Source organism: Triticum urartu, chromosome 5A, assembly GCF_056163025.1.
Source record: "Triticum urartu cultivar PI428250 chromosome 5A, HENAU_Tu73, whole genome shotgun sequence".
In the NCBI taxonomy this organism is placed as follows: domain Eukaryota; kingdom Viridiplantae; phylum Streptophyta; class Magnoliopsida; order Poales; family Poaceae; genus Triticum; species Triticum urartu.
Genome location: NC_141877.1, coordinates 394804450 through 394829176, shown reverse-complemented (window position 1 = coordinate 394829176; position 24727 = coordinate 394804450). Strand labels below are relative to the sequence as shown.

Genomic DNA, 24727 nt, shown 5'->3' with positions numbered 1-24727 from the left:
TGAGAGACTCTCTACTATGAATATCATGGTGCTACTTTGAAGCACAAGTGTGGTAAAAGGATAGTAACATTGTCCCTTCTCTCTTTTTCTCTCATTTTTTGGGCTTTTTCTTTTTTCCTTTTTTATGGCCTTTCTCTTTTTTTGGGCCTTCTCTTTTTATGGCCTTTTTTTATTCCTCACTTGGGACAATGCTCTAATAATGATGATCATCACACTTCTATTTATTTACAACTCAATGATTACAACTCGATACTAGAACAAAGTATGACTCTATATGAATGCCTCCGGCGGTGTACCAGGATATGCAATGAACCAAGAGTGACATGTATGAAAGTATTATGAACGGTGGATGTGATGCTATAAGATGCGTGTGTGCTGACGTGGGTTGTATCTGTTTTTGTTTTCAAGGTGAATGAGACCAAATTATATCTCATCTAAATGAGTTCTAGGCACTCCCATAGTTATTACTACAGATAAAGGTCGACTGCCATTCGGGAATCTTATTTTAGATGCGAATATTCTACTCCTATGAGAATCTTAGTCCACGTGATTTGCTTCGGTTACGCCGACATGAACTTCGCTTCAGATTTCGCACCTTTTACTTAAATTGCAAGCGTGCACCAGCTTTTGGCTGTAAAGCGTGAGCCGCAACGAAAATAATTAAGGGATCTGCGGATAAACCTAAGCATATACCCGAGATGATCCATGCCCCAGTTTGCAAAATTGGATCGACAATATCACAAGGCCGAGAAGAATTTGGGTGGTCTTTGGTCGGGACGGACCTGGGCGAAGGTGCCGGAGACGGCGACGAGGAAGGTGGCGGCGGCCCAGAGGAAGGCCCCCACGGCGATGACGTGGGCGCGGTTGTAGCGCACGGCGGCGTAGGCGGCGAGCGGGTAGCACGCGGCCTGCACGAAGGAGCGGTACAAGGTGAGCGCGCCGAGCCCCATGGGCGTGGCGTGCAGCGCGGCGCCCACCTCCCGGTACATTGCCGGCAGGAGCGCCTCGTCCGCGCGCTCCATGATGGCCGCCAGGTTCACCAGCAGCAGCGTCCGACCCGGGGCCGCCTCCGCCATAGCGCCTTCTCCCTCCCTCCCGCGCGCGAGCTTCCGTCGGCGGCCTCTTTTGGTCCTTCGCCTGCCAGCGGTGCGGCGGTGCGGTGCGGTGCGCTTTCCTCGAGAACGAGGAGGGCGGTGCCTCGTCTCCTTCGTGGGCGCGTTTTCGAACGACTTTTCCCGTGGTTATGGAGAGCGACTGACGTGCGATCGCAACCGTTCGTCTATAATTGAAGGGCTTGATGGGAATCCGGGTCTGTATCAATGTGTCAGATCAGTTGACTGTGGAGGACGATGGCTTGGGTTGGCTGGCCGGACATCGCCGGCTGCGCTTCCACGTAGCTCGGCGAACGGCGGAGCAAAGCCGGAATATTCAACGCGTGGACGCGGCGGGTCCCGCCGCCGCTTTAACATTATCCTTTCCGTGACCAGGTCAGAGATAGGGGAGGTTCTAAGAGCATCTCTAGCAGAGCTCTCAAACCTTTAAACCCATATAAATAACTGTTTTTTTACAGTTTATAAGCAAAAAATCATGTAGACTAAAACCCCTTAACTCTTAAACTCTTAAATGTTTTTTAAGATCCAAACCTCAAACCCTTTTCCAACCCTGAAAAGTAAGGGTTGAGGAGCAAAATCTACCCCAACCCTTATTTGACGGTTATCCTCACGCGGGAGGGGAAAATTCTCCCAACTCCCGCGCCCACGCCCGCGTCTGCCGCTGTTAGTCGCCCCAGCCGCCGCCGGCCGCCCCATCGACCTCCCGCGCGCCCGCGCCTGCCCCGCCCCCAGACGCCGGCCTCCTCCACCTCCTCCCGGTCGCGGCCGCGCTCGCCCCGCCCCCGGTCGTCACCATCCGTCCCGCCGTCCGCGCTGCCCGCAGCCCCGACGGCTTCTACTCCCGCGCGCCCGCCCGCCGCCTCCTCCTCCCGCCCCCGGCCTCTCCTCCTCCCGCGCCCCTCCGCCTCCGCGCCCTCCGCCTCGACCCGCCGCCACCGCCCTCCGGCCCGTGCCCGCTCCCGTGCCCTTCGCCTCCCGCCCCCGCGCCCTCCGCCTCCGCGTCCCACCCCCCGGTCACTGCCCTCCGCCCGTGCCCGCCCCGCCCTCCGCCCTCCGCCCTCCGCTCATCGTGCACGAGGTGCTCGACGGTATGCCCGCAACGACAACGTCGTTCATGGGGAATATTCCGTTATAAGGGTTGGGTTTGAGGGTTCTAATCTTTGCCCATGTTTTTCAACCCGTAAAAATGCACAAAAGACCATTTTTAGACCCTTAAAACGCTAGTGAGGGTTTGAGGGTTTGAGGGTTCTACTAGACATGCTCTAAGAGTAGGGCATTTTGGAGCTCGGCCTCCATGAAGGCAGGATTTTTTGAAAAATTCAAAATTCACACTTCTCAGTTTTAAAAAAATCTGAAAAAAAATCATACAAGTAAACAAGGATGATATGTGTATGTATGTAAAATTTGAGGATGAAATATCCTAAAATGCGATCTGTGCAAAAAGACAAATTCATGGATTTTTAGGATGAATAGTGCATCTACTAAAAAGCCTCAGATTTGTTCTTTTTGTGTAGCACTCATTTTAAGGTGTTTTGTCCTGAAAATTTACACACATATGCTTTATGTCTCTAAGTATGTGTGTATTTTTTTCAAAAAATTTTGAAACGTGAAAATTTGAATTTTAATCAAGTCAAACTCGGGCTCCATGGAGCCCGAGCTCTAAAGAGCATTTTCGAGGTCCTAATCGGAAACGGGCGCCTACATCATTCTACAGTGGGCTGGTTCGAAAGTTGGCCCACTTAGGATAGCTTCTAAACTGTTTCGCACGCTTGGACTGTTTCGTTATGGATGTGTTTGGTTGCCTGCATGAGGCCTAATCAGACCTGTGCGGAAAGAAAACGGGATGTTTGGTTGGCTGCATACACTGTTGGGCCTGCATGGCACGATGTTTAAATCACTTCTGGGCCTGACTCCCTGGGAACGCTCGAATCTGCATTTTCTTCAGAGCCAGGGCTGAGCGGTGCACGTGGGCGGCGGAGGCTGCACGCGCGCGGCCACTCGAGAAGTCGCGTTGCTTCCTGAAACATCGGCAGTTATTAGCCTCACCGCTCCCTCTCCCCACTCTCCCTACTCTCCCAACTCTCACGGCGGCGGCAGATCGAAGGAGAGCAAGAAGACCACCGAACTCCATCATCGACGAGCGGATCATCACCTGCCCCACGACAATGACGGTAAGCACTTTTTTGTTCGTCATGCACTACTTTTTCGCGTTCGATACGGCGGTAGATTCGATCCACGACGGAGAGGGGAATGGGAATAGAGGTAGATAAGCATGGCAGTTCATACTAGTTCATACCAGTTCATGCAAGACCGGAATAGAGGTAGATGCAGATGGAGTAGAAGGGGGATTGGGGGTACACAACAGACACTGGCTAACCGCGGCGGCCGTTGAGGCGTGCGGAGCGGTGGGTCGAGTGGTTGGCCTTCATCTTCTTGTCCATCGCTGTGCGGGGCGGCGGGTCGTCGTCCTCCTCGGCGGAGTCGAGGTTGATCTGCCAGGTACGACGGCCTGGCTCCGGCGCCCTCATTGGCATCTGCACCGGTTCTTCCTCCTCCTTAGGCTCCCCACCGATGACCGCTGGCGGCACGATTGCCGTCTCCCAGTACACTGCGACACAACGGTCATTAGGAGCCCAGTAGTTCTTGTACTTGGACCACCTCTTCCTCTGTTTAGCATCGTTGGAGACGGCCTGATTCATGGCCCATCAAATAATGTCAACTACCATCGCGCCCTTCGCTGGGTTAGGAATCAGCGTCTTCAACTCTTGTGCAGTGGCCCTCATGAGCATTGCATCAGATTCCTTCTACATGTCAGGCATGGAGCCAAAGTTCGAGCACACCTCCATGATGTTCTTGAACTTGGTGCGGTCACCAGCCGACCACCCGAGAAAGAAGGCCCTCCAGCCAATACCCCAAGGGAAGGGGTTGGCGTTGGAGCTGGAGCTGGAGCTCATGGCGATGAAGAGGAGGAAGGTTGATAGTGAGAGAACGGAGGGGGTGGGTAAGTAGTAGTGGTCAGGGTGAGTAAACTTAGGCGCGATGGAGAGGAGGAAGAGTGACAGTCATGTCATTTTAACTACATGCTCTTCAATAAGCCATGAACTATGTGTTGTGCCTAACTCCATGAATTGTGTGCAGATCGAGGAGAGCAATGAGATGGGCACGGAGGTGCTCCCGTCCATTGACAAGAAGGGCAAGGAGCCGGTTCATCCAATGCCCAAGGTGGTGCTGCCGCCCACCGCCGAGGAAGATCTGAAGACGCCAACGGTTGGCGACAACGAGCGCATGGAGGACCCCCTGATACGTCTCCAACGTATCTATAATTTTTGGTTGTTCCATGCTATTATATTATCATTCTTGGATGTTTTACAATCATTTTATATCATTTTTTGGTACTAACCTATTGACATAGTGCCAAGTGTCAGTTGTTGTTTTTTCTTGTTTTTTACATCGCAAAAAATTAATATCAAACGGAGTCCAAATGTAGGGTAACTTTTTGTGGATTTTTTTCGACCAGAAGACACCCAATGGGCCGGAGAAGCACCTAGTGAGGGAGACCTGGATTCAGGGGTCCTCAGGTGTCCGGCCTATTCGATGTGGGCCGGGCTGATGGGCCGTGAAGATAAAACGGAAGATCATTCCCTGTGTTCGGGAAGGACACTTGGATGTGTGGACGACATGATTGGAGTCCGGATGTACTGTTTCCTTCCTTTGTAAACCGACCCTGTACCCCTCCGGTATATATATACCGGAAGGTTTAGTTTGTAGGGATCATCAGAATTCATATAGGCTAGACATCTAGGGTTTAGCCACTACGATCTCGAGGTAGATCGACTCTTGTAACCTCTATACTCATCAAATACAATCAAGCAGGACATAGGGTTTTACCTCCATTAAGAGGGCCCGAACCTGGATAAACATTGTGTTCCCTATGTCCCTTGTTACCTTTGATCTTCAGATGCACAATTCGGGACCCCCTACTCGAGATCGGCCGGTTTTGACACCGACATTGATGCTTTCATTGAGAGTTCCTTTGTGTTGTTGATAGAAGGATTGATGGCTCGCCTTGTCATTAATGACGATATCACTTCTGGAGGGGCCCTAACTCCAGGACAGGTCCTCCAGCTCGGCGGTTTTACCATGGGCGCATGCTTGGCCGTCAAGCCAACGGCGGCTCCCACAATCACCAGACATCATCTCCACATCAGCCTCAAACACTCCGAAAAGATGGATCCGGCAGATGTCTCGTCCTTAAACAAGATGCTAGATCGCATTGCCACCCTGGGGGTTGCAATAGACTATGATCAGATTGGGCTTAAACCCGACCAGAGGGAAATCGAGTCCCCGCCGGTCACCCATCTGGTAGCGGTCGTTGAGGAATGAGTCGAGAATGATTCTTCCCCCAAGTTAAAAACCAGCTATGTTCGGATTTGCGAGCCCTGCGAGCTGGATACCCATCCCCGGGAAGAGACTGTATGTCCTCCGAACACAAGATCAGGCATTGAGCCCGAAAGTCCTCAGGACCTTCCCGATCTTGAACTGGTGAACTCGGAGACTCTTCGAGCTCTGGACTCAATCGTGGATCGGGACGCAGATTTTAGCCCGCCCACCCACCACAATCAATATTTCCCAAGTAATTCAGGTCCTCCAGACATATGTGACCTAATGTATGTACGACAGCAACCTCAGGAAATGGTCCATCACTTCTGGGCCAGGTTCCTCCTTGTTAAAAACAAGATTAAAGATTGATGCGACGGCGACGCGGTTTCGGTTTTTTGCTGCAACTGTGCGGACAAGGAAATTCTCAATGCCCTCAACCGCCGCCGCATACTGCACTTTGCAGATTTGGCACACATAGTACAGAAGTATTGCACAATGGAAAGCGCCTAGAAAGCCCAGACAGCCCAGTGGGAACCTCCTGCCTTTAAGCAGCCCACCAGACGGGCAAAAAGGATGCACCCTTACGGGGCACCCGGTCATCAGCCTATTTACAAGAAAAACAAGCCCTTCATGGGATATAGAACCGTCCTTAACGAATTACTCGACAAGCCCTATCAGATACACACGATGCCGAGCACGGAACCAACGCATAGCCTTCGGGCATGTTGGGTACTCCGGCAGGTGGCTAAGAGCGGTGAGGCCATCCTCACCAACACTACCCGAGAGAAGCACTCTTCGGAGGATGACGATCTCAATGTCTTTATGGTCTTCGAGACCTTTTCTTCAAAAAATCGGCGCAAACGGGCGATCCGCGACCTCGCCGAAGTTAACCAAGTAGCCGCAATAAATCCTTGGAATGATACGGCAATAACTTTCACCGCCGATGATGAACCAAGGGCCTGATCAGTCTGAGCACTAGCCGCCTTGGTCTTAAACCCAATTGTGGATGGCTTTCGACTCACCAAAGTGCTCATGGACGGCGGCAGCGGACTGAACCTCATCTATGAAGATACGCTCAACAAAATGCAAATGGACAAGAGTCGCATCAAGCAAAGCAGTACCACCTTTCGAGGCATTATCCCCAGTCGAGAAGCACGATGCTCGGGGAAAATTAAACTTGATGTAGTATTCGACACGTCTGAGAACTACAGGTCCGAAGAGTTGCTCTTCCACGTGGCACCTTTCAATAGCGGATATCACGCCCTGTTGGGGCGAGACGCCTTCACACGCTTTCAAGCCATACCCCATTACAGGTACATGAAGCTCAAAATGCCAGGGCCCAACGGAGTTATCACTATCACCAGTGATCCGGATATAACACTCCGCGCCAAAAACAAAACTGCATCCTTGGCCCTCGAGGCACAAACCGAGGCCCTCGCGGCTGAAGAATTAACTGCTCTGTGCTCCACAGTGGACAAAGATGACGTAATCCTCGATAAGAGGCCCAAATCCACCTCTGTCAAGCCAGCTGACGAAATAGTCAAATTTCAAGTACACCCAATGGATCCCAATAAGACAGCCTCCATTGGAGCACAATTGGATGCGACGGTCGATGCCGCCCTACGAGCGTTCCTGCGTGAAAATTGGGACATCTTTGCCTGGCACCCTTCGGACATGCCCGGAATCCCACGCAGACTGGCGGAACATAGCCTCAACATAATAAAGGGATTCAAACTAGTCAAGCAAATGTTGCGGCAATTTTCCGAACCCAAATGACAAGCTATGGGGGAGGAGCTAGTGAAACTACTTGAGGCCGAATTCATCAGAGAAATCAAGCACCCGGATTGGATGGCCAACCTGGTCATGGTGCTGGAGAAGGACAAATCCTGGCGCCTTTGTGTCCACTTCAAGGACCTCAACAAGGCCTTCCCTAAGGACCCCTTCCCACTAACCCGCATCGACCAAATCATTGACGCAACTGCAGGACACGACTCATTGGGTTTCCTCGACGCCTACTCCGGATACCATCAGATCAAGATGAAGGAATCCGACCAGGCCGCAACGACATTTATTACCCCGTACGGCCCCTTTTGCTTCAACACTATGCCCTTCGGACTCAAAAACGCTGGCGCCACTTACCAACGCATGATCCAAACATGTCTGGAAAAACAATTTGGCAAAACAGTGGAGGCATATGTGGACGACGTGGTCATCAAGACTAAACACGCCGAATCACTGGTGGACGATCTATGACTCACTTTTGACAACCTCTGAACATATGACATCCGGCTCAATCCGGAAAAATGTGTCTTCGGAGTTCCAGCTGGAAAACTACTCGGATTCATTGTTTTGAATAGAGGAATCGAAGCGAACCAAGCCAAAATCCGAGCCCTTTCACCATTGGTAACGCCAACAGACTTAAAGGAGGTCCAAAAACTGGTTGGTTGCGTGGCAGCCTTAAGCCGCTTTATCTCCAGATTGGGAGAAAAGGTGCTGCCACTTTATCGACTGCTCCGACGCACCGACCATTTTGAATGGATGGATGCGGCTACAGCCGGATTGGAATAAATAAAGACTTTGTTAGCAAGCAACCCAATCCTTGCTGCACCAAGTGCAGTCGAGCCTATGTTGCTCTACATATCTGTGACTCACCAGGTGGTGAGCGTCATACTCATCGTCGAACGAGAGGAAGAGGGACATAAATTCCCACTCTAGAAACCAGTATACTATGTATCGGTGGTCCTTACACCATGCAAATCTCGATACCCACACTATCAGAAGATAGCGTATGCGGTCTTCATGGCATCCCAAAAGCTATGACACTACTTTCAAGAGTGTTCGATTATAGTGGCATCCAAAGTACCACTCAATGATATCATAAATAATCGGGACGCCACCGGCCGCATAGCCAAATGGGCCGTCGAGCTCCTACCATTTGAAATAACATACAAGCCATGCTGAGCTATTAAATCTCAGGTGTTGGCCGACTTTGTCGCCGAGTGGACGGAAGCCGAACTCCCTAAAGAGTACAACACATACTCCAACTGGATAATGTACTTCAACGACTCCAAAATGTTAGCCGGATTGGGGTCTGGTGTCATCTTAACATCCCCTATAGGTAACACAGTCCGCTACATGTTACAAATAATGTATACGAACTCCAACATCGCGGCCGAATACGAGGCACTACTACATGGTCTCCGAATGGTTGTCTCTATGGGCATACAACGCCTAGAGGTGCGTGGGGATTCGAACCTCGCAATATCCCAAATAAATGGAGAATTCGATGCAAAAGATCCAAAGATGGCAGCATACCGCAACGTCGTACATAAAATATCAGCTCGGTTTAAGGGGCTCGAGTTCCATCATGTTGCTCGAGGCAGTAATTAGGCAGCGGGCATCCTTGCTCGAATGGGAACTAAACGCGATCCCGTCCCGCCCAACACCTTTGTGGAAAGGCTCTTCAAGCCATCTGTGGTATGGCAGGACGAGAGTGGAAATACTAGTCCGGAGCCAATCATACCCCCATGTGTCGAACGCAATTCTGACATCATCGGGGGTTCGGGCACCGAAATGACACCTTCCGCCCATGTAATCATGGCCGTCATTGCTCCATGGACCGAACCCTTCCTGGCCTACTGCTACCTCTTGAGCTTGCGTTGGTTTTCCCCGAAGAGGAAAGGATGATGCAGCAGAGTAGCTTAAGTATTTCCCTCAGTTTTTGAGAACCAAGGTATCAATCCAGTAGGAGGCCACTCGCAAGTCCCTCGTACCTACACAACACAAAGAGCTCAACGCAACCAACGCGATTAGGGGTTGTCAAGCCCTTCACGGTCACTTATGGAAGTGAGATCCGATAGATAATATTTTTGGTATTTTTGATATAAAGATGCAAAGTGAAAAGTAAAAGGCAAAGTAAAAACAAAACAATATTAAAGTGATGGAGATTGATATGATGAGAATAGACCCGGGGGCCATAGGTTTCACTAGTGGCTTCTCTCAAGAGCATAAGTTTTCTACGGTGGGTGAACAAATTACTCTTTAGCAATTGACAGAATTGAGCATAGTTATGAGAATATCTAGGCATGATCATGTATATAGGCATCACGTCCGTGACAAGTAGATCGAAACGATTCTGCATCTACTACTATTATTCCACTCATCGACCACTATCCAGCATGCATCTAGAGTATTAAGTTAAAAACAAAGTAACGCTTTAAGCAAGATGACATGATGTAGAAAGATAAATTCATGCAATATGAAATAAACCCCATCTTGTTATCCTCGATGGCAACGATACAATACGTGTCTTGCTGCCCCTTCTGTCACTGGGAAAGAACACTGCAAGATCGAACCCAAAGCTAAGCACTTCTCCCATGGCAAGAACTACCAATCTATTTGGCCAAACCAAACGGATAATTCGAAGAGACTTGCAAAGATAACCAATCATACATAAAAGAATTCAGAGAAGATTCAAATATTATCCATAGATAGACTTGATCATAAACCCACAATTCATCGGTCTCAACAAACACACTGCAAAAAAGAAGATTACATCGAATAGATCTCCACAAGAGAGGGGGAGAACTTTGTATTGAGATTCAAAGAGAGAGAAGAAGCCATCTAGCTACTAAGTATGGACCCGAAGGTCTGAGGTAAACTACTCACACTTCATCGGAGGGGCTATGATGATGTAGAAGCCCTCCGTGATGACGGCCCTCTCCGGCGGAGCTCCGGAACAGGACCCAAGATGGGATCTCGTGGATACAGAAAGTTGCGGCGGTGGAATTAGGTTTTTGGCTCCTGTTCTGATCATTTGGGGGTACGTGGGTATATATAGGAGGAAGGAGTACGTCGGTGGAGCACCGAGGGGCCCACGAGGCAGGGGGCGCGCCCTGTAGGGGGGGGCGCCCCTACCCTTGTGACCGCCTCCGGTACTTCTTGGAGTAGGGTCCAAGTCTCCTGGGTCTTATCCGAGAAGAAAATCACGTGCCAAAAAGGATTTTTCTGTTTGGACTCCATTTGATATTCTGTTTCTTCGAAACACTGAAATAGGCAAAAACAGCAATTCTGGGATGGGCCTCCGGTTAATAGGTTAGTCCCAAAAATAATATAAAAGTGGAAAATAAAGCCCAATATAGTCCAAAACAGTAGATAATATAGAATGGAGCAATCAAAAATTATAGATATGTTGGAGACGTATCAGGCATCCCCAAGCTTAATTCATGCTCGTCCTCGAGTAGGTAAATGATAAAAAGAGAATTTTTGATGCGGAGTGCTACTTGGCATAATTTCAATGCAAAATTTCTTAATTGTGGTATGAATATTCAGATTAGAAAGAGTCAAGACAAAAGTTCATATTGACATAAACAATAATAACACTTCAAGCAAACTAACAAAGCAATTATGTTTTCTCAAAGTAACATGGCCAAAGAAAGTTCATCCCTACAAAATCATATAGTTTAGTCATGCTCCATTTTCGTCACACAAGAATGCTCTCATCATGCACAACCCCGATGACAAGCCAAGCAATTGTTTCATACCTTAATACTTTCAAACTCATAAACTTTCACGCAATACATGAGCGTGAGCCATGGATATAACACTATGGGTGGAATAGAATATAATGATGGGGGTTGTGTGGATAAGGCAAAAAGGAGAAAGTCTCACATCAACGAGGCTAATCAATGGGCTAGGGAGATGCCCATCGATTGATGTTAATGCGAGGAGTAGGGATTGCCATGCAACGGATGCACTAGAGCTATAAATGTATGAAAGCTCAACAAAAGAAACTAAGTGGTTGTGCATCCAACTTGCTTGCTCATGAAGACCTAGGGCACTTGAGGAGGCCCATTGTTGGAATATACAAGCCAAGTTCTATAATGAAAAATTCCCACTAGTATATGAAAGTGATAACTCAAGAGACTCTCTATATGAAGAACATGGTGCTACTTTGAAGCACAATATATGAGACTTGCTATATCATGGTGCTACTTTGAAGCACAAGTGTGGAAAAAAGGATAGTAACATTGCCCCTTTTTGTTTTTTTGGGCCTTCTTGTTTTCTTTGGCCTTTTTTTGGGACAATGCTCTATTGAATGATGATCATCACACTTCTATTTATTTACAACTCAATGATTACAACTCGATACTAGAACAAAGTATGACTCTATATGAATGCCTCCGGCGGTGTACCAGGATATGCAATGAATCAAGAGTGACAAGTAAAAATTATGAACGGTGGTTTTGCCACAAATACTATGTCAACTACATGATCATGCTAAGCAATATGACAATAATGAATGTGTCATGATAAACGGAACGGTGGAAAGTTGCATGGCAATATATCTCGGAATGGCTATGGAAATGCCATAATAGGCAGGTATGGTGGCTGTTTTGAGGAAGATATAAGGAGGTTTATGTGTGAAAGAGTGTATCATATCACGGGGTTTGGATGCACCGGCGAAGTTTGCGCCAACTCTCAATTTGATAAAGGGCAATTCACGGTATCGAAAAGGCTAGCAAGGATGGAAGGTTTAGAGTGCGTATAATCCATGGACTCAACATTAGTCCTAAAGAACTCACATACTTATTGAAAAAATCTACAAGTCATCAAAAACCTCGGCACTACGCGCATGCTCCTAGGGGGGTAGATTGGTAGGAAAAGACCATCGCTCGTCCCCGACCGCCACTCATAAGGAGGACAATCAAATAACACCTCATGTTTCAAATTTGTTACATAACGTTTACCATACGTGCATGCTACGGGACTTGCAAACTTCAACACAAGCATTTCTCAATTTGACAACTACTCAACTAGCACGACTTTGATATTATTACCTCCATATCTCAAAACAATCATCAAGCATCAAACTTTTCTTAGTATTCAAAACACTCATAAGAAAATTTTACTAATCTTGAATACCTATCATATTAGGATTTTAAGCAAATTACCATGCTATTTAAGACTCTCAAAATAATCTAAGTGAAGCATGAGAGATCAATAGTTTCTATAAAACAAATCCACCACCGTGCTCTAAAAGATATAAGTGAAGTACTAGAGCAAAACTATATAACTCAAAAGATATAAGCAAAGCACATAGAGTATTCTAGCAAATTCCAAATCATGTATGGCTCTCTCAAACAGTGTGTACAGCAAGGATTATTGTGGTAAACTAAAAAGTAAAGACTCAAATCATACAAGACGCTCCAAGCAAAACACATATCATGTGGCGAATAAAAATATAGCTCCAAGTAAAGTTACCGATAGAAGTAGACGAAAGAGGGGATGCCTTCCGGGGCATCCCCAAGCTTTGGCTTTTCGGTGTCCTTAGATTATCTTGGGGGTTCCATGGGCATCCCAAGGCTTAGGCTCTTGCCACTCCTTGTTCCATAATCCATCAAATCTTTACCCAAAACTTGAAAACTTCACAACACAAAACTCAAGGTAGAAAATCTCGTGAGCTCCGTTAGCGAAAGAAAACAAAAGACCACTTCAAGGTACTGTAATGAACTCATTCTTTATTTATATTTGTGTTATACCTACTGTATTACAACTTCTCTATGATTTATAAACTATTTTACTAGCCATAGATTCATCAAAATAAGCAAACAACACACAAAAACAGAATCTGTCAAAAACAGAACAGTCTGTAGTAATCTGTAGCTAGCGCAAGATATGGAACCTCAAAAATTCTAAAATAAATTTCTGGACGTGAGGAATTTATCTATTAATAATCTTAAAAAAGAATTAACTAAATATAACTTTCCAAATAAAAATGGCAGTAGTTCTTGTGAGTGCTAAAGTTTCTGTTTTTTACAGCAAGTGTAACAAGACTTTCCCCAAGTCTTCCCAACGGTTCTACTTGGCACAAACACTAACTAAACACAAAAAACACAACCAAAACAGAGGCTAGATAAATTATTTATTACTAAACAGGAGCAAAAAGCCAGGAATAAAAATAAAATTGGGTTGCCTCCCAACAAGCGCTATCGTTTAACGCCCCTAGCTAAGCATAACAAGCAAGGATAGATCTAGGTATTGCCATCTTTGGTAGGAAATCCATAAGTGGCTCTCATAATAGATTCATAAGGTAATTTAATTTTATTTCTAGGAAAGTGTTCCATGCCTTTCCTTAATGGAAATTGGAATCTAATATTTCCTTCCTTCATATCAATAATTACACCAATCGTTCTAAGGAAAGGTCTACCAAGAATAATAGGACATGAAGGATTGCAATCTATGTCAAGAACAATAAAATCTACGGGCACATAATTTCTATTTGCAGCAATAAAAACATCATTAATTCTTCCCATAGGTTTCTTAATAGTGTAATTCTCAAGGTGCAAGTTTAAAGAGCAATCATCAAAATCACGGAAACCTAACAAATCACACAAAGTCTTTGGAATCGTGGAAACACTAGCACCCAAATCACATAAAGCATATCATTCATGATCTTTAATTTTAATTTTAATAGTTGGTTCCCACTCATCATAAAGTTTTCTAGGGATATGTCATTGTTTTGTCACGGCAGATGTCCTAGAGAAAGGACTTAGTCGTGGAGCCATCGCCACGGGTTAGCTTGAAGGGGTTAAAGCGGACACAAGGACGCAAGAGAGTTTATACTAGTTCGGCCCCTTCAATGAAGGTAAAAGCCTACTTCTAGTTGTGATGGAATTGATGGGTGTTTCGATGACTAGGGAGCAAATAAGCTTCGCCTATGTCTCGAGTTGTTGTCTGTCCTTGAACCGCCGCCGGGTCGTCCCCTTATATACATGGGTGACGCCCGTCGGTTTACAGAGTCCCGATACCGGCTCATAGATGTGTCCGGTTCGGTCTCCACTATTCCTAACTTATAACACAAGTTACATACCGGCGCCGGTTTATAGCTATAGGCCTTAAACCGATTATGGGCCTTCAGCCCTCATCTGCCCTCATGGGCTTTTATCATACTCAACTACTGATGAAGTTAACCCGGCCTGTCCTGGCCGGTTCACGCCCAGTAGTAATATCCCCAACATTAGGCCCCAAATTGATTTGAACAGGTTCATGTTAATCCTTAGCAAAAATCTTCATCTTCAACATCTTCTCGTATTTTGTTGAACCGCCGTGATGTCATCTTCTCTGCTCGCGGTAGACCGGTGTGACGTCACTGGTTATAAAGAACCTTATCATGTTAACAAGCCTGCGACAATTAAGGCCGCAGCTTCGTTTCCAAACTCGCGGCTCCTTGATTCTCGCGCCTAACATATCCCTTTCTTTATAAATAGGACCAAAGGGTCATTTCCTTTCTCTTTCCCTCCGACCCCTTCTGCTTCATCTTCCTCGCGTTGCCCAGCTTCGGAGCTCCGCCGCCACCGTCGACCTCTGCATCAACCTTGGCCGCTGCATCAACCTGAGCACACCTGAGCATAGCGGCGACCTTCCGCTTCTTCCTCAGCTCCGGTAAATCTTCTTTCCTTTCCCCCGCAGATCTGTTCTAGGGTTTCCTCGTTCGTCGAAGTTCATCGAGACTCTGGCGTTGTTCTGCTTTTGTTTCTTCTTTAGCCCATGAATAAAACTTCAAACTTGATGTATTCCCCGTAATGGCTTATCTTCTGTTACCAAAGCAAACTTTTATGCGCATAAAACATTGATCTGGTCCCTTGTGAATTGCTTTGAGATCAACCTTTTAGGTCTAAATCCTTTTATTTTCCTGTCTTACGGTAGATCCAAAATTTCACTGCGACCTTATGAAATCTGTTTTTACCTTCCTTAGTCATTCTTGCCTTAGATCTGTATCCTCTTTACCACATAGGCGGTTCACCTTTGAAAAAGCAATCTATCATATATCATTAGTCCCCTTGTTGAACCGCCGTGATGCTGTTGCTTCATAAACTCCGGTTTAGATAGATCTGATTCCGGTTTAACATTGCACATATCAATGTACTTTGTAGATTTCATCATGGCCAAGCAAGTGTATGAGTGCAATTGGGTCCCTTCTTGCGTCACAGAGGATCAACTGGATGATTTAGTCCTGATTGGCGCCTTGGGCAGCAAAGACACCGTCCATTGGAGGGTTCCTGGCAAGGAATGCCCCCCCACACCTCGAGAAGGAGAGGTTGTTGTTTTCGTAGACCACTTAGCCCGGGGTTTTAAACCGCCTGGTTCTAAATTCTATCGGGATGTTCTAGCTGATTTCCAACTCCATCCGCAAGACACTGGCCCCAACTCTGTTACAAATATGTGCCACTTCCAAGTGCTCTGTGAGGTGTTCTTTCAAGAGGAGCCCATAGTGGAATTATTCAGAGATCTTTTCCATCTAAACCGCCGTACTGAGTTTACTGATGGCTCTAATACGGATTTGGGTGGTATGGCGATTCAAAAAAGGAAAGAGGTCACATACCCTCACGCCAAGCTGCACAATCACCCCAAGGAGTGGAATCAGACATGGTTCTACTGCAAAGACACCTCCCCTGCTGGTGAGAATCCCTTGCCTGGCTTTCGTCCGGAGCGGCTCAGCAATACCCATCCTTTTTCTCAACGATTGAGTGCCCAGGAGAGAAGCAAATATGCTCCTCAGCTATCAAATCTCAGAGCCTTTATGGCCAACGGTTTAACAGGGGTTGACCTTGCTCGCCGTTGGATATCATGGAGAATACTGCCCCTTAGTCAGCGCTCCGGTTTGATGTGCGAATATACTAATAGTGTGGATGACCCACTGCGACATTCAAGACTCCAGCTCTCCGGTGAAGAAATCACAGAAGCTGTGCGTAAGATACTGAATGAACCAGAGCACATCTGCGCTAGAACCGGCCTGCTTCCCTTCTGTGCCACCGACAAACCGCCAGCTGTAAGACTTTGATTTTTCTCTTTGCTGAATCTATTATTGATATGTCTGGTCATTGTTTTTAATATCAGTGTCTGCATAATCAGGGCAATGATCCGTTTTGGAGCAAAAAGCTGCCGCAGGAGAAAGCAGAGAAAATAGATAAACCGGAAAGAGCAACCCGGCAAAAAACTAAAGCTGTAAAGAAGACTGCCCACCGAAAAAGAACCACTGCATCTTCTAATCCGGCCCCTGATGACGAGGTGGATAATCCGGACTTTGAGGTAGAGCTTGACTCACTTGGTTTATTTTTCATGCATCTTATTGATGATGATATTTGTCAGGATGATGTCGAAGCCAGCCATGCAGATGTTGCAGAGGTAATTATTCTCTCTTCCGATTCAGAAACCTTGCCTTCACAAAAAATCCGTCAGGAAAACCGGAAAGTTAAATTTTCTCATCCTCTTGCTTATTTGGATCCTAAACTTCTTATGAAGACTCAACAACACGAAGCTCGCCGCACCACCCGGCACAGCGGCCAGGTAGTTACCTCCGCCGGTTTACCGAACAGTCCGGTTCGGAAACGTCATTCCGAGGTCTCTAATTCGCTTGTCAGTGCTTGTCCTAAAGCAGGCTGCTTTCGTCAACCTCTTAATCCGTCTGACTCCGATTATCAGGTTATTTCCCACTCATCTTCTGGCGAGTCGTCGGCTACTCAGCTCCCACCGCTCAAAACGGTGCTTGGGTAAGCTATATTTATTGTGATGCTTGTAGTATATTGCCTTAGAACATATGCTGTATTTAATTTTGTTATTCTTCTCAGGGCCAAACCTAGGCCGAGCAAGAAGGCCCGCCTGGATAAAGCAGCCGAAGAAGATATCATTCTTGAATTAGGCACCACACCCAATCTTGAAGCGGCTATTCCTGAGGATATTCCCAATGATCCACCGCAGCCAGATGATGATCTTACTGCTGAGGAAAGACCTACTGATACCTCAGGTCCTATCCATCAGCCCACAGGTTCCCTCCGGGTTGAAAGCTCCACCGGTCCCGCAAAACCTACTGACAAGCCAACAGCTCCAGTGCAAACCGGCGGTACCAATGATGATGAAGTTGTCATTACTGGCACTGGCCATACTGAGCCAAGCAATCCTGTCGCTTTATCCAAACATTCTGCCAAGGAAGAATTAGCTGCTTTTGGCAAAGGCAAGTGGATTGCTGATCTGACGGCTTACGCTGCTCTGAATGCCCAAGATATCCATTCCGGCTATCTGAACCGGCTGTATACCAGCCGTGACTATGAAGCCGGTCTGGTTAACATGATGAAGGATAAATATGAGGTAATTTCCATATGCTCCTTCCTGCTTTGTATGCTTTCATTCTTGCTGACTCTCCTAGCCCCTAAGGGCCGATTTGAAATATTCTTTCAAACCGGGACTTAATAATATGAATCTTGATGCTTTGAAATTTGTTGATGTAGTCCCCAAGGGCCGGTTCAACTTAGCGTAGTTAAACCGGTACTTTAAGAAATTGAAACTGCCGCATCAGAATACATATGATCAAATAGCCATTAGCCCCCAAGTGCCAAGTTGAATACTTGTATTGAGCTTGGGACTTTGCAAACAATTGAAAGATGAAGATCAAATATGCATTAGCCCCCAAGTGCTAAGTGCATAACTTGTTATGTGGTTGGTACTTGAATCCTTCTACCGATTTGTTGAAACATATATCTGTATGCCTGCAGGCGGAGCTGAAGGCGAAAGAAAGCCAAGTCATCGATCTGCAAGAAAACCAGAAAACCCAACAGGCTGAAACCTCCAAGGCAAAAGAGGAATTGGCCAGTGCCTTAAGCGCCATGGAACAACTTAAGGAGAACTTCAAGAAGAAATGGGCGGATTGGGCCACTAAAAAATCCGCTTTGATCAAACGAGCAGAGGATGCCGAGGCTGCACTGAAACCAGTGACGGATGAACTGACCAGCATAAAGCGGCACGTTCATGCCATGACCACTGCTATCTTTGGTAAGCCAGCTTGCCTTCTGAATTGGTTCTGCCTTCTTACAGAGTCGCCGGTTTATTAACCTTTTATGGTATTTCAGGGACACGCATTGGTCACTTGGGGTCAGATGTGCGGAAGAAATTGAAAGCCGCCTATACCTTGGTTGAACAATTGTATACTGGTGCCCAGCGGATCATCTGTACCGCGCCTCATAACAAACCGGCGCCCACTTTGATTCAAGATACTTTGATGAAACTGTCAGTGCTTCCTGCTCGGGTTGAAGAGCTGAAGAAATCTGCTGCTCGAACCGGTGCAATCAATGCTTTAATCCGGGCAAAAGCCTGGGTGCCGGATTTTGATCCTATTGAAGCGGCTCAGGGTTATCCTAGTTTGAAGGAAGACGGGTCAGAATTTGGTGAAGCGGATCTGCGAGCCATAAACCGGGAGGTACGTCCGCTAGCTTGTCAACTGGCTGAGGAAGCAGATTTGTCTCATTATCAAGCCCAATATGACAGCCAGAACAAGCGAATAGCTGCACCAATCCATGAATCGGAAAACCTGATCCCTCCAATCCGTAAGCATACTTACGCTCCCGATATTGACCCGTCTTCGCTAATCCATGACAAAGCTGTTTTTCAAGCATTGATGGGAATCGACTGGACAACTGTGGATTTCCAGCCACTGGGTAGAGAAACGGAAGCTGAAGCGGCGCAGGATGACCCACAACCATCAGGCCAGGCTGGTGGCCAAGCTTAAACCGGAAGCTGGTTTTAAAACAGTTTCTCCTTTGTGAAAAACAATTATGTTATTATGGGCACCATGTTGCCTTGTAATAGGCTAGCTGATACCTTTGATGTTGATATGCCTTCGTGCATAACTTGTTCTTCATGTGGTAATGAACTTTCCAAAATACTTTCTGAAATAAGCAATTCATTAAGTGCCACCGCAGTTGTACCGTCAGGCGGAATATGATGTTTGTATACATAAAGTCAAAACATCCAAAACAAAATTTTAAGTATATGATCAAAAAATTTGAGATACATAATACCTGCCACCGTTGAGTGTGAAGTTGGCTTGGCCAACCTTGAAGTGGAGTTTTTGCAAACCCACATTGTTGGAGGAAATAACAACTCCTGTATATGTATATGACACTGGTTACCATGTAAACCGTGCCGGGTTATAATGAACACCGTGTTACTCCATAAGAGGATGTTAACAACAACGATCAAACCGGACAAATAGTCTCCGGATTGACGTGAACTGTGTTCCGTCAATTGATTAGTTAAAAAACTTTGTCGGTTTAAAGAACACAATAAAAAACAAAAACCCCCCTTCAAAGAAAAGTATGAAGCAAAAGTAACGACAAAAACGTTTGCCAAAAAAGATTTATTTAAGCTGATCAAATGGCGTAACCATGGCCAAACACGACCAAGCTCCCGTTAGGTGTAACTATGGTTCTAGTTAGCCAGGTCCCCAAGTGATTCTTGTGGCATTTATGCCGACCAAATGGCGTGGTCATGGTTCGGGTTCGACCAAGCCCCCAAGTGATTCTGTGGCCTTAGGCCGATCAAGAGGCATGACTGGTTCAGACATGACCAAGTCCCCAAGTGATCTGGTGGCTTTCGCCTATCAAGAGGCATGGTATTGGTTCGGACACGACCAATCCTCCAAGTGATATAACACGATGCTTTTAGAAAAGCGAACTCAAGGGGTAAACCGGAGGCCGCTTTAGAGCAACTCCGTGTAACCTCACATGATGTAAAAGAACAGATACCCCGCTTTAGCTGAGGTTCCGGTTTATTATACTTAATCATAATATATACATTGTATGTACATAAGCATAGCCAATGGCTCAGGTATAGTAAGGCCGAAGATGAGCTATATTCCACGGCCTGTTAGTCTCCTCCTCTGATGTACGTGAGTCCTTATGCTCTCGAATATCGATCAGATAGTACGACCCGTTGTGCAGATTCTTGCTGACCACGAAAGGCCCCTCCCAAGGTGGGGATAGCTTATGCATATCAGTCTGATCTTGGATGAGCCGAAGCACCAAATCTCCTTCCTGGAAGGCTCTGGTTCTGACTCGGCGACTATGATAATGACGAAGATCCTGCTGGTAAATCGCCGACCGGGCGGCTGCGATGTCACGCTCTTCATCCAACCAGTCCAAAGCATCTTGCCGTGCTATCTCGTTGTCCGCTTCAACATAGGCCGTGACACGAGGTGAGTCATGACGGATATCGCTGGGGAGAACCGCCTCCGCTCCATAAACCATGAAGAACAGTGTGTATCCCGTTGATCTGTTGGGTGTTGTATTGATGCTCCATAACACAGATGGTAATTCTTCTACCCAACAACCCAGCGTTCTCTACAAAGGAACCATGAGCCGAGGCTTGATGCCTCTCAAGATCTCTTGATTAGCTCTTTCTGCTTGACCATTGGACTGTGGATGTGCCACTGATGAAACCTCGAGCCGGATGTGCTCCCGTTCGCAGAATTCCTTCATAGCACCTTTGGACAAATTGGTACCATTATCTGTGATAATACTGTGCGGAAAGCCAAACCGGAAAATCACCTTTTTGATGAACTGAACCGCCGTGGCCGCATCACACTTGCTAACAGGTACTGCCTCCACCCACTTTGTAAACTTGTCCACCGCCACCAGGAGGTGGGTCTTCTTATCTTTGGACCTTTTGAAAGGCCCAACCATATCCAGCCCCCAAGTCGCAAACGGCCAAGTAATTGGAATCATCCTCAATTCTTGAGCCAGCACATGAGCACGTCTTGAAAACCTTTGGCAACCATCACATCGTCTGACCAGATCCTTCGCATCAGCATGAGCAGTTAACCAATAGAAACCATGGCGAAACGCTTTAGCCACCAGAGACTTTGAACCGGCATGGTGACCACAATCTCCTTCATGGATCTCACGCAAAATTTCACGGCCTTCTTCAGGAGACACACAACATTGAAAAGCTCCTGATACACTGCAATGATGCAACTCATCGTTGATGACAGCCATGGACTTGGATCGCCGGATTATTTGCCGGGCCAGAATCTCATCTTCTGGCAACTCGCTCCGGTTCTTGTACGCCAGGTAAGGAAGCGTCCAATCCGGAATAACATGAAGAACTGCCACCAATTGAGCCTCCGGATCAGGAATGGCCAAATCCTCTTCACCAGGGATCTTCACCGACGGGTTGTGCAGCACATCCAGAAAAACATTGGGTGGGACCGGTTTGCGCTGAGAGCCCAGCCGGCTTAAAGCGTCTGCCGCTTCATTTTTGCGCCGGTCCACGTGGTCCACCTGATAGCCTCTGAAATAACCTGCAACAATATCCACCTCACGACGATATGCTGCCATGAGTGGGTCCTTGGAGTCCCAAGTGCCAGACACTTGCTGAGCCACAAGGTCCGAATCACCGAAGCACTTAACTCGACTTAGATTCATCTCCTTAGCCATCCGAAGACCATGGAGCAAGGCTTCATACTCAGCTGCATTGTTAGTACAAGGGAACATTAAACGGAGAACATAACAAAACTTATCACCTCGTGGGGAAGTTAATACGACTCCAGCCCCCGAGCCTTCCAACTGCCTGGATCCGTCAAAATGGATGGTCCAATACGTATGATCCGGCTTTTCTTCAGGTGCTTGCATTTCCATCCAATCATTGATGAAATCAACAAGTGCTTGAGACTTAATCGCTGTCCGAGGCACATATTTCAAACCGTACGGCCCCAGCTCTATAGCCCACTTTGCAATCCGGCCAGTTGCTTCCCGGTTCTAGATGATATCTCCCAAAGGAGCAGAACTAACCACCGTAATTGGGTGCCCTTGGAAGTATTGCTTAAGCTTCCGGCTTGCCATAAAAACTCCGTACACCAGCTTCCGCCAGTGCGGATACCTTTGCTTGGACTCAATGAGTACCTCGCTGATATAATAGACCGGACATTGAACCAGATGCTCCTTACCTGCCTCCTTTCGTTCCACCACAATAGCCGTGCTGACCGCACAAGCATTAGCAGCAACATATAGCAGTAACGGCTCCTTGTCAATGGGAGCGGCGAGCACAGGCGGATTGGCCAATTGCCGCTTTAAGTCCTCAAATGCTTCATCAGCAGCAGAACTCCAGACGAACTGATCCGTCTTCTTCAACATCTGATACAAAGGGATCGCCTTCTCACCAAGGCGGCTGATAAACCGGCTTAACGCGGCAATCCGGCCTGCCAGTCATTGAACATCATTGATACACTTCGGTTTAGCCAGGGAGGTGATGGCTGTGATCTTCTCCGGATTAGCCTCAATTCCCCTGTTGGACACCAGAAAACCCAATAACTTGCCCGCCGGTACACCAAAGACACACTTGTCCGGATTAAGCATCATCTTGTACGTCCTTAGGTTATCAAAGGTTTCCTTCAAATCATCAACCAGAGTCTCCTTCTCCCTGGATTTAACCACGATATCATCCACGTAAGCATGTACATTACGGCCAATCTGCTTGTGAAGACAATTTTGTACACACCGTTCGTTGATAAGTTGCTTGGGCACTTTTGAGCCCAAAGGGCATAGACACATAGCAGAAGGCTCCAAAGGGAGTTATGAATGCCGTCTTCTCCTGGTCCTTAACTGCCATTTTGATCTGATGATAGCCAGAATATGCATCCAAAAAAACTTAAACGCTCACAACCCACCGTAGCATCAATGATTTGATCAATACGGGGGAGGGCAAAAGGATCTGCTGGACAAGCCTTATTAAGATCTGTGTAATCCACACACATACGCCAGGTGCCGTTTTTCTTAAGGACTAGCACCGGATTGGCAAGCCACTCAGGGTGAAAAACTTCAACAATAAAACCAGCTGCTAAGAGCCTGGCTACCTCTTCTCCAATTGCCTTGCGTCTTTCTTCATTAAACCGGCGGAGGAACTGTTTCACCGGTTTGTATTTAGGATCCACATTAAGTGTGTGCTCAGCGAGTTGCCTCAGTACACCTGGCATGTCAGAGGGCTTCCATGCAAAAATGTCCCGATTCTCACGGATGAACTCGATGAGCGCGCTTTCCTATTTCGGATCCAAGTTGGCACTAATGCTGAACTGCTTGGACGAATCGCCAGGTACGAAGTCAACAAGCTTAGTTTCTGCTGCCGATTTGAACTTCAGGGCCGGATCATGCTCCGTAGTTGGCTTCTTCAACGGAGTCATGTCCGCCGGATCAACATTGTCTTTATAGTACTTCAACTCCTCGGTGGCACAAACCGACTCTGCATAAGCCGCATCTCCTTCCTCGCATTCCAAAGCGATTTTGCGGCTTCCGTGAACCGTTATTGTCCCCTTGTGACCTGGCATCTTGAGCTGCAAATACACATAACAGGGCTGAGCCATAAACTTGGCGTATGCCGGACGCCCAAACAGGGCATGATATGGACTTTGGATTTTCACCACTTCAAACGTTAATGTCTCCGACCTGGAATCATGATCATCCCCAAAGGCCACTTCAAGAGCTATCTTACCAACGGGATATGCTGATCTGCCAGGCACTACACCGTGGAATACTGTATTGGACGGTTTGAGATTCTTATCTGTTAGTCCCATACGACGGAAGGTCTCATAGTATAGGATGTTAATGCTGCTCCCTCCATCCATGAGCACCTTGGTGAACTTATAACCTCCCACCTGAGGCGCCACCACCAGAGCCAACTGACCCAGATTATCAACCTGGAGTGGGTGATCCTCTCTGCTCCATATGATTGGCTGTTCAGACCAACGTAGATAACAGGGTGTGGCCGGTTCAACAGAGTTGACTGCCCGCCTCTGAATCTTCCGGTCTCGTTTGTCCAGGCTAGTGGTAAAGACATGGTACTGCCCATTACTCAACTACTTTGGGTTGCTTTGGTAACCTGACTGTTGCTGCTGTTGGTTGTAACCACCCTGGTTGTTCTGACTATTTTGACCATTATGTCCGCCCGGATTACCATTAAATCCTGAACCGGAACTTCCTTCACCGTAACCCGGCCCGGACCCTGAGCCACCGCCAGATCCGTGATCATACCGGAAATTATTAGAATTCTTGAACTCCTGCATAATAAAGCAATCCTTCCAAAGGTGGTTTGCTGGCTCCTCCTTCGTCCCATGTCTTGGAAAGGGCTGGCTTAGCAGATAGTTCAGGCGGTTTGGGTTGGGTTGGGCGCTCCACTACGATTTTTCGGCCTACCCTTGCGCCGCTGGCCATTGTCCTGTACGTTGGTATTAGCCACAAAATCCATGTTGCCATCCGCTTTACGCTTGCCTCCTCCGCCATTGCCTACCCAGTGATGCTGCTGACCTTTGGAGCTGCTGTTCTTCTTCCCCTTCCCTGTCTTGTCATCATCAGATTCGGGATCCTTGGTACTATCAGAATCAGCATATTTTACCAAAGCGGCCATGAGGGTCC

The 24727-nt window shown here is 47.1% G+C and overlaps 2 protein-coding genes and 1 pseudogene across 2 annotated transcripts in view; 1 reads left to right on the top strand and 2 right to left on the bottom strand.

Annotated features, from left to right (window-relative positions):
• Positions 1-24727, top strand: part of LOC147971555 (putative B3 domain-containing protein Os03g0621600) — a 118856-nt gene that overhangs the window by 81182 nt on the left and 12947 nt on the right. The window lies entirely within an intron of this gene.
• LOC147971557 (uncharacterized) lies at positions 738-1200 on the bottom strand. Its single transcript, XM_087522408.1, has one exon. It carries the CDS (start codon positions 1074-1076, stop codon positions 738-740), a length of 339 nt encoding a protein of 112 aa, XP_087378534.1. The 5' UTR covers positions 1077-1200.
• Positions 3485-3958, bottom strand: LOC147971556 (uncharacterized; annotated as a pseudogene).